The sequence below is a fragment of the Durio zibethinus genome, chromosome 17 (assembly GCF_047325235.1).
Source record: "Durio zibethinus cultivar Kanyao isolate XHJ-2024 chromosome 17, ASM4732523v1, whole genome shotgun sequence".
NCBI classification, from domain to species: domain Eukaryota; kingdom Viridiplantae; phylum Streptophyta; class Magnoliopsida; order Malvales; family Malvaceae; genus Durio; species Durio zibethinus.
The window spans coordinates 3,478,608-3,495,778 of record NC_143178.1 but is presented as its reverse complement, the minus strand read 5'-3'; the positions used below and the strand labels follow the sequence as shown (position 1 = coordinate 3,495,778).

The 17,171-nt window shown below is 31.4% G+C and overlaps 2 protein-coding genes across 8 annotated transcripts; both read left to right on the top strand.

Moving 5' to 3' along the window:
• The first annotated feature begins 6,277 nt into the window (after window positions 1-6,277).
• Window positions 6,278-12,195, top strand: LOC111277669 (SPX domain-containing membrane protein At4g22990-like). Of its 6 annotated transcripts, none has more exons than XM_022864118.2 (12): window positions 6,281-6,412; window positions 6,591-6,660; window positions 6,934-6,992; window positions 7,494-7,614; window positions 8,300-8,611; window positions 8,812-8,916; window positions 9,028-9,065; window positions 9,858-10,159; window positions 10,389-10,570; window positions 10,911-11,101; window positions 11,228-11,361; window positions 11,800-12,195. In XM_022864118.2, the coding sequence occupies exons 3-12, from the start codon at window positions 6,940-6,942 to the stop codon at window positions 12,036-12,038; spliced, it is 1,677 nt and encodes a 558-aa protein (XP_022719853.1). In that variant the 5' UTR covers window positions 6,281-6,412; window positions 6,591-6,660; window positions 6,934-6,939; the 3' UTR covers window positions 12,039-12,195. The 6 variants fall into 6 exon arrangements, with proteins under 6 accessions (XP_022719844.1, XP_022719853.1, XP_022719805.1 ...); XM_022864070.2 differs by having other exon boundaries at window positions 9,028-9,482; XM_022864109.2 differs by lacking the exon at window positions 11,228-11,361 and having other exon boundaries at window positions 6,278-6,412; window positions 9,028-9,482; window positions 11,800-11,980.
• Window positions 12,196-12,321: 126 nt separating this feature from the next.
• On the top strand, window positions 12,322-16,117 carry LOC111277712 (Glucose-methanol-choline (GMC) oxidoreductase family protein). Of its 2 annotated transcripts, none has more exons than XM_022864129.2 (6): window positions 12,322-13,210; window positions 13,847-14,186; window positions 14,277-14,578; window positions 14,671-15,068; window positions 15,187-15,752; window positions 15,925-16,117. In XM_022864129.2, the coding sequence occupies exons 1-6, from the start codon at window positions 13,129-13,131 to the stop codon at window positions 15,965-15,967; spliced, it is 1,731 nt and encodes a 576-aa protein (XP_022719864.2). In that variant the 5' UTR covers window positions 12,322-13,128; the 3' UTR covers window positions 15,968-16,117. The 2 variants fall into 2 exon arrangements, with proteins under 2 accessions (XP_022719864.2, XP_089602241.1); XM_089746115.1 differs by having other exon boundaries at window positions 14,665-15,068.
• Window positions 16,118-17,171: the final 1,054 nt, after the last annotated feature.

Sequence of the window (17,171 nt, the reverse complement as noted above, 5' to 3'; positions counted from 1 at the left end):
TTATGAGATTTTATTTGAAAGATATTTATAAAATTTTATTTTTGTGAAAATTTATTAAATCTTCCAACAAAAAATGGAGTGAAAAATGAAAATGGAATACCATTGATCGAGTCGGGTTGTGCATGATAAAACACACAGATCTGAATATCTCAAATTTCAAGCTTTTTTTTAAGAAGTGTTTAAATATGTATTTAAAAAAAAAAATAGTTATTCTTCGATCTTCTTTCTAATTGATTTATAAGTGCCCACAAATTGATGAATAAATCTCAAAAGTCGATAGAAAATTTTCAAAAACCCAACAAATTATTTAGAAAACTAAACCCAAAAATCTCTAGAATGCAAAACTCTACAAAAATTCAAACCCAAAAATACCAAATTTGAAGTATTCTTATTCTTTCCTTTTTTTTTTTGAAATTTTTTAATATTGAATAATCCGACGACAGAGCCCTTACAAGAAAAACAATAGTTTTCTTATATACGCTTGAGGTAAGAATTTTTTTTTAATTTTTTATTAAAAGTATTAGAGTCAATTAAGAATAATTATCAATAATTAATTACTTGATAAGATCTTTAAAGCTTAATAGATAACACGAAATTAAACTGATATCATCTTTTGATAAGTATTGTAAGGGTGCTCTAACTTTCTTCACACGTAATTATATTCTTGGACCTAGTTCTGGTTTCATAGACATTGAATCCACTTTTTAAAGGTACCTAAATCAAATTTAAATTTTTTTTTTAAAATGGGATAAATTTAGTTAGGTAATTAATCATACCTAAATAAAAAAAATTAATAATAACTCTTTAAGTTAATATTTAATGATAAATTTATGGATCTAAACATTATAACATAGGGTCACTGCTTTCCAACTTGTTTGCCTTTCGTCAAATTAAGCAAAAAAGATCTAGTGGAAACAGCAACTCGCTAAGCGTAACCCCATTTGATTTTTATTCCATAAATACATGTGCGAGTAGTATAAAAGACATGTTTCATCTAATCTCGTTATTTTCTTCAGCATAGATGGTGATATTTATAGTGCTATTACCACAGTAAAGATAATCAGTGTAAGGATGAACATAATCAAAGTCCTATATGTAATTGGATGGAAAGTTTTCTTATGTCAATTTTATGATGTGTTCCCAAAAATATTTGAACTTGGTCCAACAGTTATATCTAGCAATTTATATATTCATGCTAATAATTCGTACATTTTATCATGTTTTATATAAAATTACGTATTATAATTTATGTCGATAAAAAATATAAATATATTTTTATATTTGTTAAACTAATTTTAAAATATATCATTTTCATTTTTTTATCATTTCGACTCTATTTGTTTTGCTAAAAATAATTTTCAAAAAATAATTTTTGCATTTGTTGTTTTTTATAAAAAATTAACTTAAAAAATAATAATTTACTGACCAATAAAAAATGAAATCAATTTTTTAAATTGTCTTTTTCTTTTAAAAATAATAAGACAATTTTTGAAAAAAAGTTTACGGTTAAAACTACTTACTAAAATCATAAACACAAATTTATTCAAGTTGGACTTCAATCATGATTTTTTAAACTCATACTTAATTTGATCTAATTCAAAATATTATTATATTAATAAAAATAATTTTATTTAATTTTACAAAAAAATAAAATATTAATGTTAAATTTTTTTTAATATTTTTATAATTCAATTCAAGACCATAAACATAATATTTTAAATTTAAGTTTAATTTAATCTAATAAAATCTTGAACATTTTTTATTAACTCATTTAAACAATAAAAAATTTTACTTTTTTAAAAAATATAAAAATTTTCAAAAAATATTTTTTAAAAATTAATTTTCACAAAACAAATAAAATTTTTATTTGTTTTAAATTATTAAATCCGATATGAGTAATAATAAACTTACTTTTGGTATTAATAGTAACATTTTATCTGAAACTAAAAGTAGCAGGGACAGTTCTTTGAAAAATTCTGGATAAATTAAAACATTCTTTCAAATTGAAATTGGTAACTGCAAGAAATTGAAATTCATAAGCAAAATATACATCAACACACATGCATATGACAACTTCTTAGTAATGTTTCTAGTGAAGGGTTGCATCAACCACGTGCTCCTAAAGACAAACTGCTAAATATATAAACCAGGCACAAGCTAAGGCAGGTTATACTGAACCTATTACCTTAACATACTATCTTAATTATATAATTATCTTAAAAATTTAAAGTCAAATTTTAATATTTGTAATTATTTTTTTATTCTCAAGCATTGATATATATATATATATATATATAAAATAAAAATTACTTTTTATACTTTTTTATTCTCAAAGCACATAAATTACTTTTTTATTTTTTTTATTTAGTTATTTTTACTTTACGTCCACACACATATATATAATTATAAAATTTTTGCATTATGCCTTTTTATATAAACGATCGTAACATAAAAATAAGGATAAAAATTTTAAATTTTAAATATTTTAATTATCATTTTTAAAAATAATTATATAAATTAATTAAATTAAATTATATTATCTTTTTGCTTTCTTATCAGTGGCTAATGCTACTTTAGTAGTTTTCGGTACGGAAAAGGACAATGCAGGACTAATTATTATTGGGTTTAATTAATTTTATTTTTATTAAATTAAAAATAATTAAAAATTACAAAATAAATTAAAAATTACAAAATATATATCATATTTATATATTAATTGAAATATATTATTTTATCAAAATTTATTAAAATAATTTAAAATTAACAAAATTAATTAATATTATTAGATATCAAATTTAATATAAAAAATTATTTTTAAATATATTATATTTTAATATAATTAAAGTATATCGATCAATAAAATTATTATTTAAACGAAATTAACATCTGTGGATAAAACTCCACCATGATTAGAGATGGCAGCGGGGCGGGGCGGGTCAAAATTTTGCTTTCCCCGCCTCCGACCCGAAGCCTTAGTGCTTTTACCCGATACCCGACCCGTCCCCATTCGGAGGTTTTAGTGAAAAATTCGACTCCGACCCGTTACAAATATTATTTACCCGAATAAAACTCGACCCGACCCGTTGCAAATATTATTTATACTGCAGGGATTTTTCAAATTTTTTTTGTTCTTAAAGAAAAAGAAACCCGAAAAGATTCTTGAAAAACCTATAATCCTTGCTAAGGTTTTCCGATTCTGTAGGGCATTACTTTGTTCTTGAAAAGTTACAAAACCAATTTTTAAAACATAGCCTTTTTCAACTCCCTCAAAGACGCAAAAAGTTTATCCAAAACCCCTCCCATGGTTTGCAAGCACATGGTTTGCAACAGAACATGGTTTCAAAAACCACACATGGTTTGTAACAAAACATGGTTTGCAAGTTGCAACAGAACATGAACCAGAACAGCCGGTTAGCAGAGTTTCAGCTTTGTCTGAAATCGAAATTGAAACTATCCAAGTCTCTGTAAAAACTCAACATGCTCGACATAACATTAACAGTAGAGGGTAAGGAGATGATTTTGGCTTACCTCAAAACTGTTGTCTGCTGGTATCCTGGCACTGTGGAGATTACAAATGGTTGCGACTCGTCTGTCTTTCTGTCCTGTTAACTTTACTCTTTCTAGCTTGATGGCTTTTTTTGTTGAAATAGAGGAAAGATTCGAAGGAAGAAAGCTAAATAGATAGAAGTTAAATGGATGAAAACAGGTGGGATGGCTGGAATTGGATAGGTGGATGAGAAATTTTGAACAAATCGAAAGAGATGAGAAGGATAGGACGGACGAAAAACAAAAACATTGAAAGCAATCGAAACTCAGAAACCCTGAAAAAAAATTACATATATATATTAAGGGTATTTTAGTAAATATCTCGGGTCGGTTCGGGTTTCATATAAACCCGACCCCGACATTTCAAAAATTAAATCTGACCTGACCCGACCCGATCCGAAACCCGTTTTTTAAGAAAAAAACCCAATCCTAAATTATCGAGTCGGGTCGAAACCCGACGGATTCGGATAAATTTATCGACCCTAGCCATGATTCATTTCCCACTTATGAATGATATGACAAAGACAGACTCGTTTAATTTTCTAAATTTATTTCATATTTAGTAATTTCTTTTTTTATTTATCAATTGCCCTAATAATAATGTTGGCTGATGATATTTTTTATATAAAAAGTCATCACCATTAAATTATGATTATTAAAATTAAAAATATCTAATATTTTTTAATTGATTATTGACTATGTTGATCGACAATATTATGAACAAATAAAGACGAGTTTAATGTGAATGTGATTAGGGATTTATTGTAGCCAAACGAGATTGAATATTAACGTGATCATTGTCTTTCTTTTAATTAGAAACAAATACAACCGTTCAGCACTAATTATTTGAATATTGGATTGAAGTTTGAAGAAACTGAGGCTATAGCCATCAATTGGATGACCTACTCACAACACGTGATTGTTTTGGCTACTGATTCTTCCTACATTAAAAATATAAAAAAAATGAAATTTTATATAAAATGTAACAAAATTAAATAAGGATAAGCAAAATAAGATCAAATAAATATTATTTTATAAATTATGATATTATAGAAAGCTTTGGAGCAAATGTCTTTTTTTATTAAATGGATTTTGATAGTATTTATTTATTTGATGTGGTGTCATGTCAATTATCCAATCATGAATATATGTATGGATGACAATATATGTGTGATGTGTGCATGTTAGATAAGATATTGTATTCTAGTAATAATACTAATAAAAGATAGAACTCTTGTTTTTTATATGTTTAAATTACTTAAATTTTTTTCTTAAAAAATTAAAATTCTATAATTTTATCAAAATCACATAAAATAACTAAAATACTTATTAAAATTTAACTTTTTATAATTTATAAAATAAAAATACACATCTAAATCATGTATTTAGATTTCACAAATAGATAAATATGGATATTAATAAATATATATCCTCCATCTTTTATTATTTTTTCAAAAATAAATAATTATATGTGGGGAAAACAGAAATTAACTGAAACCAATATTATATATAATAAAATTGTTTTTGTTCGTATAAAATCAAAAGCAATTGTCCATAAAATAATCCCTCCATGCATTAAAAAAAAATAATGATGGCCCAGTCAAGCTTCAGCCAACGAAGGCAATGAAGTACAATTCTTTCTCATTGTCGTGATTTTATCTTTGACTTATTCATAAAAATATTATTTCTTTTGATTTTTTTAAGCATTGAATTTAATATTCACAAAAAAGGGTACCATGGCATTTTAAGTAATAAAATTAAATTAAAAGGATTTCTATATATATATATTTAAAATTTTTAATTTTTTGCAACTATTATTTATATTGTTTTTGTGAATTATATGAATGTAAAATGAAAATTTATAACATAAAAAAATAACTTGATACCGTGCTGAAATTGCTAATTTCATTTAAATTTATTTTATTATTACAATTTATAATATCCAATGAAAAAATAGAATAATCATAAAATATAATAAAATTCTTATTTGATTTTACTTTGTTAACAAAACTAAATCATTAAACATTTTTAATGAATAGTAAAATATTTTTTCTTATACAAGTTTATTTTTATACATTTAATAAAATTAAAAAATAAACATTTTTATAATTAACTAATTAATTAAAATAAATAATTAGATAAATAATAAAGTAAATAAATATACATAACTTTATTATTATATAAATTTTAATATAATATCGATATTTTTTAATTGTAATTTATCTCATCATTGGGAATTGAAGATGTTTTTTTCTTTTGCAAGGCGAATTGAAGATGTTAATCACAATATTTTTCAACATTCCTAAAAAAAATCAAATAACTAACGGTAAAAAGGAAAATATCAAAGACCTTTTACGACAAAAGATATCATTATCTACCACTAGATTTGTCTACAAATTGAGCCGAATAAGTTCGACTCGACTCAAAATCGATACTAGACATGAGTTTGCAAAGTTTGATTTAAAATTTTATTTTATTAATAAATTTTAATTTTAATTTCAATTTTAAAATATATTTAAAAATAATAAAATTTTAAAATAAAGTTTCCAAACTGAGATAAAATAGAATCGAATCATGAATAAAATTTTTAAATGCAATCAGACCGTAAATAGGTTTATCTACGACTGCCGTTATTTTTTAAATAATAAAATAGGAGATCTTGTATTCATTATGATTTTTAATTAATTTGATAATATGGGTTGCTTGCAAAAACATATTACGTTATAAATTCTTTTTCTTTTAATTTACGGCAGTCAGAAGATCCGCTTTTTCTCTACTATATTTAACACTACTAGTACTAACAAAATAGAAAACCCCCTCTGTTTTTTCCCTCTCTTCCTCGACTCTGGCTGTTGATCCGTGAAAGGTATATTTTCATTAAATTTTTCCAAATATTGAAAACTAGATTTTTTTTTCTTGCTTGTTTAAATCGCAAATTTCGTTTGATTTCGTGAAAGGTATATTTCCATTAAAATTTTCCAAACATTAAAAACAAGAATTTTTTTTCTTGCTTGTTTAAATCTCACTTTTCGTTTCTTTTTTAGCTATTGTTTGTTGATGGTCATCTAAGTTCGTTTCAAACGATAAGAAGAGAGTGATTTTGATTTGTTTCAGGTAACGCATTTCTTTCTTATATGATTTTTTTTTTTAAAATAAAGGTAAGTCGATCAAAACAAAAGTTCTGCTTGACTTCACTCAGTTTCCCATCCTTTATTTTGTTAGCATATGATTTCGAGTTTCCGTTTTTCTTTTCTCTTGAGTTTTCATCAGTGTATTATTTTTTTTACCAAACTTTTTCTACTGTTTTCTACTTTATATCACAAAGACCGCATATATTGTATAAGCTTTCTTGCGGCTTTCTGTTAATATTACTTCATTTATGTGTAGTGAGAGATGGTTGCCTTTGGGAAGAAGTTGAAGGAAAGACAAATTCAGGAATGGCAAGGGTATGTTTGATATATTCTTTATTTTGTGTATATTGTTCTTAAGCCGTTTCCTGTGTATTATGTGGTTTTATACTTTTCCCCTTTATGAACACTATGCTTTTTGATTGTTCAACATTTTGCTAGTTGCTGTTTAATATATCTTATTATGACATTTTTCTATGAATTAAATGTGGTTACAACTAACTGTTACCCTTTCTGATAGTATATGGTGCTTGATTTGCTACTATCAATCTGATGTGAGCATTAAGAATTTACATGTTTTTGTCTATATAATTTAACAAATTTTTATTGTCATCACTCCAGATTGATCTCATAGAGCTTTTCTTCCCTAATACAAAACCAAACCATAAATGTGTGTGTGTGAGTGTGTGAGTGTGTGAGTGTGTGTATGTGAGAGAGAGAGAGAGAGAGATAGAGAGGTTGTTTTGCATGTTGAAAAACTTGAATTGTATGAGCGGTGATACTATTTTATGATATGGTCAAATTTTAATTCTTTTGCAGATACTACATAAACTACAAATTAATGAAGAAGAAAGTCAACCAGTATGCTCGTCAAATAGAAGTTGGGACACAAGATCATCGACATGTTCTAAAGGATTTCTCAAGAATGCTGGATAATCAGGTATCCTGAAAAATGAACTTCAAAGTATCTGCATCTACTTATTCATGGAAACCTAAGGCTGAAAGCTTGAATAATAGGGTATATTATTCAAACCCCATTATAAAAATACTGACATTATGCTTTCAAAATCTAATTAAATTTATATTTTCCTTAGAGTTACTTCTTTTCCTATTCATGGATTTTTAAGGGGAAAAGGGTATGTATTGAAAGTATAGGGGGTAGAATATAGACATGTTTATGGGAATTTCTGTAGTTTATCCTTTATATTATCTGTCTTTAGCTGCTAGTTCGTTGAATCACATTTTAGTGGCTCTTTTTAAGTGGTAAAAAATTGCTTTAAAATGGTCCATGTGAGCAATGAGATGTGTCATGAGCCAGGGGAAGTAATATGCCTTAATATAAAGATTAATCTTAAGAGTGATTATGTAATCAATCATAAAGTTAATGGTGGTCTGATCAGCGAATTTAGGCACATTTTACCACTCCAAAGTACCTTGTGGTTTAAGGACATTTTGTTTATTTTCATACTTGTTTCTATATGTTCCTTGTGCACCTACTCCCAGGTGAATGCTGGTGTAGGGGTCTTCTTGCATGGCTCTCTATCATGAGATAGCATCATGAAAAATGCCTTTCCCAAGGCCAAATCTGATATATTTCACATACTTTTTTGTATCTAAAATTTTAGATTGAGAAGATTGTACTCTTTCTGTTAGAGCAACAAGGCCTACTTGGAAGCAGGTTAACAAAGCTTAGAGAACAGCATGATGCTCTTGAGGAGCCGTCGGAAATAGCCCAAATAATTGAACTAAGAGAGGCTTATAGAGCAGTGGGACAAGATCTTTTGATGCTTCTCTATTTTGTTGAAATAAATGCTATTGGTCTACGAAAGATATTGAAAAAGTTTGATAAGCGTTTTCACTATAGATTCACTGATTACTATGTCAAAACTCGAGCTAATCATCCTTACTCTCAGCTGCAGCAAGTGTTCAAGCATGTGGTAATGTGTCAAACTCAGACAGGCTTTGCTTTTACTTTTAGTCATTTCTATTTCTATCTTTAATAAGGCTTGTAGATGGGGTTTTCCTATCCAGCTCTTGCTCATTTTTAGATGAGATTGTGAACATGTAATAGTGGGGTATGCAGAGGTAGTTTTAGCCAGTACCCTGTAAGCTTACTTTTCAGTTGTATAATTTGCAGGGTTTAGGGGCTGTTGTTGGGGCAATATCTCGTAATCTTCATGAACTTCAGGACCGTCAAGGAAGCTACTTATCAATTTATGATCCACCTGCCCTTCCTCTCCAGGTTTTTCCTATATATACTTGTCATAAATTTTCACCTTACTCCGTCTGCTGAAAATGTTTTATGGTAATATATCTGTGGCTCTGCTATTTTACTTACTTGTGTCATCTTCAGGATCCTATGGTTGATTCAATAAAAGCGGCTGTGGATAGGTTAAGTCACTCAACAAACTTTCTAAACTTTCTGGCACAACATGCTCTCATTATGCAAGAAGAGCTACCTGCTCCTATTGAGGAACACATTGATGAGGAGAGATACCATTTTATGTCACTCCTCTTGAACTTAGCAAACACATTCCTTTATATGGTCAATACATATATTATTGTCCCCACTGCAGATGACTACTCCATGAGCCTTGGAGCTGCTGCAACAGTTTGTGGTATCGTTATTGGGGCAATGGCTGTTGCACAGGTGTTTTCTTCTGTGTATTTTAGCGCATGGTCTAATAGATCTTACTTCAGACCTCTCATATTTAGCAGTATTGTCCTCTTTGTGGGAAATACCATGTACGCGATGGCTTATGATCTGAACTCATTAACAATTCTTCTACTGGGTCGGCTTTTTTGTGGGTACATAAGTGTTCTTCCTCTTTATCTCTTTTCTTCATCAGAACTCACAGCACCTATAGTAATTGATGCGGCATAGTCATTGTTTAGAATAATCAAAGCTCATTTTAATCAATGTAGACTTTGAAACTCTTAGATAATAATGACTCTAAAGGCTAAGCTAAACATTCCAAAATTTATCTTCTTGGATTATATTTATTATATTATATTATATTTACGGCAAACCTGAGGCTTTTTGGAATTTTGCAGAGTAGGAATCAGATCAGACCCAAATTGAACTTAACCAATGAATGTTACAAGTTCAAGAGACTAGGAGAATTTTTTTTTTTTTTTTGACTTTCACCATGTAGCTTGATAAAGTTATTCTTGTCATTTCAGATTTGGTTCTGCTAGAGCTGTTAACCGCCGGTATATCAGTGATTGTGTACCATTAAAAATCCGAATGCAGGCATCAGCTGGCTTTGTTAGTGCCAGTGCTTTGGGGATGGCTTGTGGTCCCGCTCTTGCTGGCATACTTCAGACAAATTTCAAGATTTATAAGTTTACATTTAATGAAGACACTTTGCCAGGATGGGTTATGTCTGTAGCTTGGCTTGTATATCTGATATGGTTGTGGATCTCATTTAAAGAACCATCTCGTGATATTGAAGAGAATAATTCACCTCATGCATCTACTTCTAGTATGTATTTTTCCATCAATCATCTTTTGGCTTGATAGGTTCATGCATATATACAATTATGTCTTTATCACTGATCGAGGTGTTTCCATTCTGTTTAATTTAAAACCCAAAAATTGTTTCTGGACTTTTACATTTTTACTTTCGCCAGGTGATTATTTTATTTGATAACTTGACCTGTTAAGCAATGCATTAAAATGATCGATTTACATGTTTGACCACATAAATGCAGAAACAGCAGAAAATGATGCACTTGAGGATGGTCTTAAACAAGCACTGCTCATTACTTCAGAAGAGAAGCAAGAAGATGATGAAGACCCAGAAGGTGATGGAAGTGAAGAAACTTCTAAGGAATCTCGTCAACCAGCTACATCAATCGCATCAGCGTATAGACTACTTACACCCTCAGTAAAGGTATATGATTTAATCAAAAGCTGCTTGAGTTCAAAAGTTCTATAGATTAGTCAAGTGTGCATCCTAAAGTCATTTGCAAATATAAAAGTAGTAAGCATGCTTAAATGGGAAAAACAATAGACATGCAAGATATTTATGTTTCTATTTTGCTTGTAAGGAAATGTGACCATTGGACTGCCCGTGGTTAACAAGCATAATTTGTACTTGTTTATTTGTTTAGCCCAAGAAAACGAGCTTAGTTGTTTAGAAACTTTAAGAATAGATCTAATAGATCTCTGCGAAACTTAAATACTTTCAATATTTGAATGTTCTCTGACTTGACTTCTTTTGATATCATCAGGTTCAGTTGTTGATATATTTCATGCTCAAGTATGCAATGGAAATTTTAGTCTCAGAATCCAGTGTCATCACCTCATACTACTTCAACTGGTCTACAAGCAAAGTTGCCATCTTTCTTGCATGTCTTGGCTTAACAGTTCTTCCAGTAAACATTGTTGTTGGGAGCTACATTAGCAACATGTTTGAAGACAGGTATTTTGAAAAAGCCTGCACCCTTTCAATTTTTAATTTTTTTGACATAACTTAGTATTCATATCTTTGTTGATCTTGAGCTGTGGAATTGTTTGTAATGTATCCATTTTCATTGGTTCATTGCAGGCAAATTTTGTTGGCATCTGAAATTATGGTTTGCATAGGCATCCTGCTAAGCTTCCATATAATAATACCATACAATGTGCCCCAGTATGTCTGCTCTGGGCTAATCATGTTTGTTTTTGCCGAAGTACTTGAAGGTAGATATTATTTAATTTTGTTTTGTTGTCTGAATAACAAATAATTTTCTGAGAAAGGAATGGTGCACAGAAGGGTGCAAACTTGGGAAAAAACCATGATGTTGGTATATCTGAAATGTTGCACTGTCATAGCCTTACCTGTGAATAAAACCTTGGGTTGCTAGAATTTCCAGGTTGAACTGAATTTCTTAGAACTAAAGATGAACAATTGTACACGCCGACCCTCCCATTTTTTCCAGTTTTAAACAAACAACTAATAGAATTCACAGGCGGCGTACTTTCCTCTTGTAAGAGCAACTATACGCATGTTTTTCACCCTTTTTTTTTTTCCTTTTTCTAAGAAGGAAACGGTTTCTTCCTTTAATTGACACACTAGAGTAAAGCTGAGTTTCTTTACTGATCAGGGTTTTGTTGTTCAATTTTTCTTGCCGCCCACAGGTGTCAACTTGTCACTGCTTTCTCGGGTAATGTCATCTAGGCTGTCCCGTGGAACCTACAATGGAGGACTACTTTCAACAGAAGCTGGGACTATTGCTCGAGTGATTGCCGATGCCACAATTACACTGGCTGGGTACTTAGGTCAGAGTCTGCTTTTGAATATCACTCTACTTCCTTCACTACTCATATGCATCTCCTCTATTATTGCGACCTGCTTTACCTACAACTCTTTGTATTAATCGATTATTCCCTTCACAATTCCATCCTTGATTTTTTTTCCCTTTACAATTAATTTTTTTTTTATATTTTTTTCATAATAATGCTGTATGTGGTGAGAAACTTGGGCATTGATTATCCTCTATAATTGTATTTTAATAAAAGTTTGGTTCCCTTCTATTGAAGGCTCCAAATATATCTACAACGATATATTTTCTTTGCCAATAATCGAGTGATCTGTAAGTAAATTACTTGACTCTTATCTCTAATTATCTAGCAGTCTCAAATAGAAAAAAAAATGTTGCTTTTTCTTTTGGTTGAATAGCTTCAAAAGTTGGTACTCAAGAGGATATTACTTCAGACTTTCATCTTGTTAGGAAGAAAATTTACTTACCATCAAAATTTAATAATAATAATAATAATAAAAAGAGTCGATGGAACATTTTGGATTTATTCTGAAGAACTTGCTTATTTATATGAGTGAAGCTTTTAGTAAAAAATGTACCATCAATTCAATAGCAACAAAAAATAAAAAGGCCATTTAATTTAGTTTTTATCTCAAGAGGCTTTTAGTTTTTTTTATAAAAAAAAAAAAAGAAAAAAAAAAACCTTTCTTAACTATCAAAAGGAAAGCAAGTAATACAAGTAAAACCGTGTGTGACATTGATTTTTTTTTTTTTTTTTTTTTTTCAAGTAACCACTTTTCTTGGCCTAAAACCTCTGGATATTTGCAGCAATTAGCCATTAGGTGCATTGAACCGCACCCAACTGTCCAAATTCAACTTGAATGAGTATCCCAGGTTTCATTACCTAGCCTTCTCTAGCACGAGTTAACTTTGGCTGTCCAACAAATTTGGTTGCTCGATCGATCAGGTCGGGTCCTAGGAATCACATTTTGTGCATTTCTTGAACACTTCCTCTGCCTCATCAAGATATCGTTCAACTTGGTTTGGCTTGTGTGACCGATAAAAACAAGCAAGAATCTTTGTTCCCACAACCTATCTCCCCGTAGAGATTGTTGCCTGCCCTATAATATATTCCTTCTTTTATATATAAGAGGCAAGGCAAGGTTTGCCTTTTGTTGGTATAGATGAAAGTCCTGAGTTTGGGACAATGAATCTTGGGTGGTGGAGACTTTTTGGCGCTGCCTTTGCTGGATTTCTCTTCTTTCATGGCTTTTCTGCCTCTGAGAAAGGTACTGAAACCTTCATAATTCTTTTATGTTTCTTTTTTAACTATATTGCCAATATATATAGTACTCTTACCAGATAGAAGTACATATATATAAACATAATAATAACCAAATTACAAGAATTTGTCCTTTTTTTATTAGGTTGTTTGAGTTCATGCAGTTAATCTGTGTTTATAGACACTGATAAAGAATAATTAAATATTATTTTTTTAAAAATACATTATTTTTACATACTTAAATAAAAACCATATATTAATCACAATTTTTTTTAAATATCATCTTAATCGATATTACTAAATATCGATTAACATTTCTCTTATTTTTTAAAATATTTATTTATTTTACAACATCATATATATATAAGAGGTATTTGTCGTAAGGTTGCATTATGAATCCCTTTCATTTATTGTTATTAAAAAATAAAATTTTTTATCAAATTAACGCCGTCCTAACTATTGTTTTTTCTTAAGATTCATGTCTTTTTCTCATATGAGATAATTGAAAACAACTTTAATTTTGAATAGATTTTTACTAACTTATATGTGAATTTGAAGTAATGTCTCTATTTTACTACTATATATACGGTCATTTTTCATGCACAACGTTAGTCCTGAAATATCAATGTCGCTATCCCAAAAGCTCCGAACTTCTCCTTCATGCACAATGCAACATCAGCTCCAACCTTATCATATTACGACTACATTATTGTCGGTGGTGGCACCGCCGGATGCCCATTAGCTGCTACATTATCTCAAAATGCCACCGTCTTGCTCCTTGAACGAGGTGGCTCCCCCTATGGTAACCCCATCATCACCAACATGGCCAACTTCGGTGCTGCCATCTCCGACCTTTCCCCATCGTCCCCTTCACAACGGTTCATCTCCGAAGATGGCGTAATTAATGCACGTCCTCGCGTGTTAGGGGGCGGAAGTTGTCTCAATGCAGGGTTTTACACACGCGCTGCCACTGAATATGTCAGGTACCAACCAAGCTGTACCAAATGCTGAAATTTTGCCACATTATTATCGTTGACAATAGCTGAAGGTTTTTTTTTTTGGTTAATTATTAGACAAGCGGGTTGGGATGGAAGGTTAGTGAATGAATCATACCAGTGGGTGGAGAAATTAGTAGCATTTGAGCCACCATTGGGGCAATGGCAGTCTGCTGTAAGGGATGGTCTGATTGAGGCTGGGGTGGTGCCGTTCAATGGATTCACTTATGACCATATCTATGGGACCAAAGTTGGTGGAACAATATTTGATCAACAAGGGAATAGACACACAGCCGCAGATTTATTGGAGAATGCTAACCCCAGTGGGCTTACTGTCCTTTTGTATGCTTCTGTGCACAAAATCTTGTTTGCAATTAAAGGTACATCAAATAACAACTAGCTCAAATTCTACACTTTACCAGATAATAATTGATATGTGAAGAACAAGAACAAAGTTTTTATTCAGTAACAGGGAAAAGAAGACCAAAGGCCCATGGAGTGATTTTCAGAGATACATCAGGGGCCAAGCACAGTGCATATCTCAATGACGGATCAAAAAACGAGATCATTGTGTCTGCCGGAGCACTGGGAAGCCCACAGCTGTTGATGCTGAGTGGAGTAGGGCCTGCAGTCCATCTAAAGGCCCACAACATTACGGTGGTGCTAGACCAACCCCTGGTTGGACAAGGAATGTCTGATAACCCCATGAACGCCGTTTTTGTCCCGTCTCCTCTTCCAGTTGAGGTTTCACTTATCCAAGTCGTTGGTATTACCCATTTTGGAAGCTACATTGAAGCCGCTAGTGGCGAAAACTTTGCTGGTGGTGGTGGTTCTTCGTCTCCAAGAGATTATGGGATGTTCTCACCTAAGGTATAACGTCTCCATTTAAGCCTTGCCTGGGCCTTCAAAGCCTAGAAGATTACCCTTGTTTGGGCTTTCAACCCTACCCAATTAGCCCCAGGAGTAAATTTTTTTGTTTTCTATGCAGATTGGTCAGCTCTCCACGGTACCACCAAAGCAAAGGACCCCAGAAGCCATAGCCAAAGCTGTAGAATACATGAAAAATCTTGAGCAGGCAGCTTTTAGAGGTGGATTTATCCTGGAAAAAATTATGGGTCCAATTTCAATAGGCCATTTGGAGCTTCGAACCCGTAATCCAAACGATAATCCATCGGTTACCTTCAATTATTTCAAGGATCCTCGAGACCTGAAAAGATGTGTCCAAGGAATTCAAACCATAGAGAAAATTATTGAATCAAAGTCTTTCTCTAAATTCAGATATGACTATCTGTCTTGGCCAGTACTTCTCAATATGACAGCAAATGCCCCCTTAAATTTGTTGCCTAAACATTACAATCCGTCAATGCCACTGGAAGAGTTTTGCAAGGATACTGTCATGACTATATGGCACTATCATGGAGGCTGCCAAGTTGGTAAAGTTGTTGATCTTGACTATAAGGTTCTTGGTGTGGATGCTCTAAGGGTTATCGATGGATCCACGTTCAACTACTCGCCTGGGACTAATCCTCAGGCCACTGTCATGATGCTTGGAAGGTAATTAATCACTAGCTATTCAGTTTTGAATCCTCCTGGTATTTAGAAACGAGATGCTTCATTTCCGACTTTAAGGGGACAGTACTACTTGTTACATGGCAAGCCAAAATGATTAGTTATGGCGTGAATTATGTTGGTCGTTTAATTGATATTGTAATTTAATGTGATGCAGGTACATGGGTGTCAAGATATTGGGTGAGAGATTAGCCGATTAAGAATCCAAGTGATTGATGATGGTTTAATTTTCTTTCTTTTGTTGATAAAGAAATGATGTTCTTGACTAGTTCTAACTGTTTAAACCATTTGTCAATAGCTGCATTTATGAATGGTTGACATCGAGAAAATGTTATTTTTTTGTGGTGCAATTGTTTTACCTTATGTCATGATAATTTAGTTCTGTGATGGATAGCATGTCAAGATGAAGAAAAGCAGAACATATATGAAAAAACAAAATGCAATAAGAAATTTAACACTACTATAGCTTTATAGTTTCCAGAATAGAAAATTAAGCTCATGATCAAGAAAAATTCCCAGTCCAGACTCTACATTATATTCCTCTGTAACAGCTGCAGGAACTTTGCTTATCACATCTAATTCTCTGGTTTCACCTGCGATTTTAATGTCTTGGTATTCAAGAACACCCCTCACCCCTAAAAAAATAAATTAATAAATAGGAACATAAATATTATTCATCATGTCCCATATTGCAGAGAATATTTAGTCGGTACCAGCTGTTAGCCTGTTACAGATATAATCCTAGTAAAGAAACGATGATTTTGACTTGGGAACTGAGATATTGTAGAGAAATATGTTATATTATCTTTTAACTTTGTAAAAATTGAGGGAGATAGAGAGATACAAGAAAACTGATCACAAAGTGGGAGTTGTTTCACCAAGAAAGTTACATGGTCACTGAAGGTTATGAATTTGGACTTGCAGATTCTCCAAAGCCAAAAGTTAATCTTAAAGAAAAATTAAACAGAAAAGAATATTACAAAGGATACACCTCTAGGCCCTCGTTTTGCTTCCACCTACTATAGGGAAAAGCAGGCATCTTGTATTGACTCCTTTTTCTCTTCCTCCCTTTTCCTTCCATACATTGATATGGACACAGCTGAAAGAAAGAAATATTGAAAACATTCATAAGTGTAAATCGTGCAAAGTATAGAATCTGTCAAACATCTGTAAGAGACTTTTTTCAGATAAAAGGAGCGGCCTTTCATTAAATGCGTAGAAAGCACGCACCAAAGGTATCCTCGTCATATGCTATGTCTCAAACAACTTATACCGTTGTCCATTGGTGGAGCTCTTAAGAAAGAGCCTATAAATATCTTGCTGTACCCCTCAGTTAAAACCAGAACTAGCTAGGCATGCAGTTCAACTTTTTTTGTGCCATAAGACCATGAAAATATTGATCCC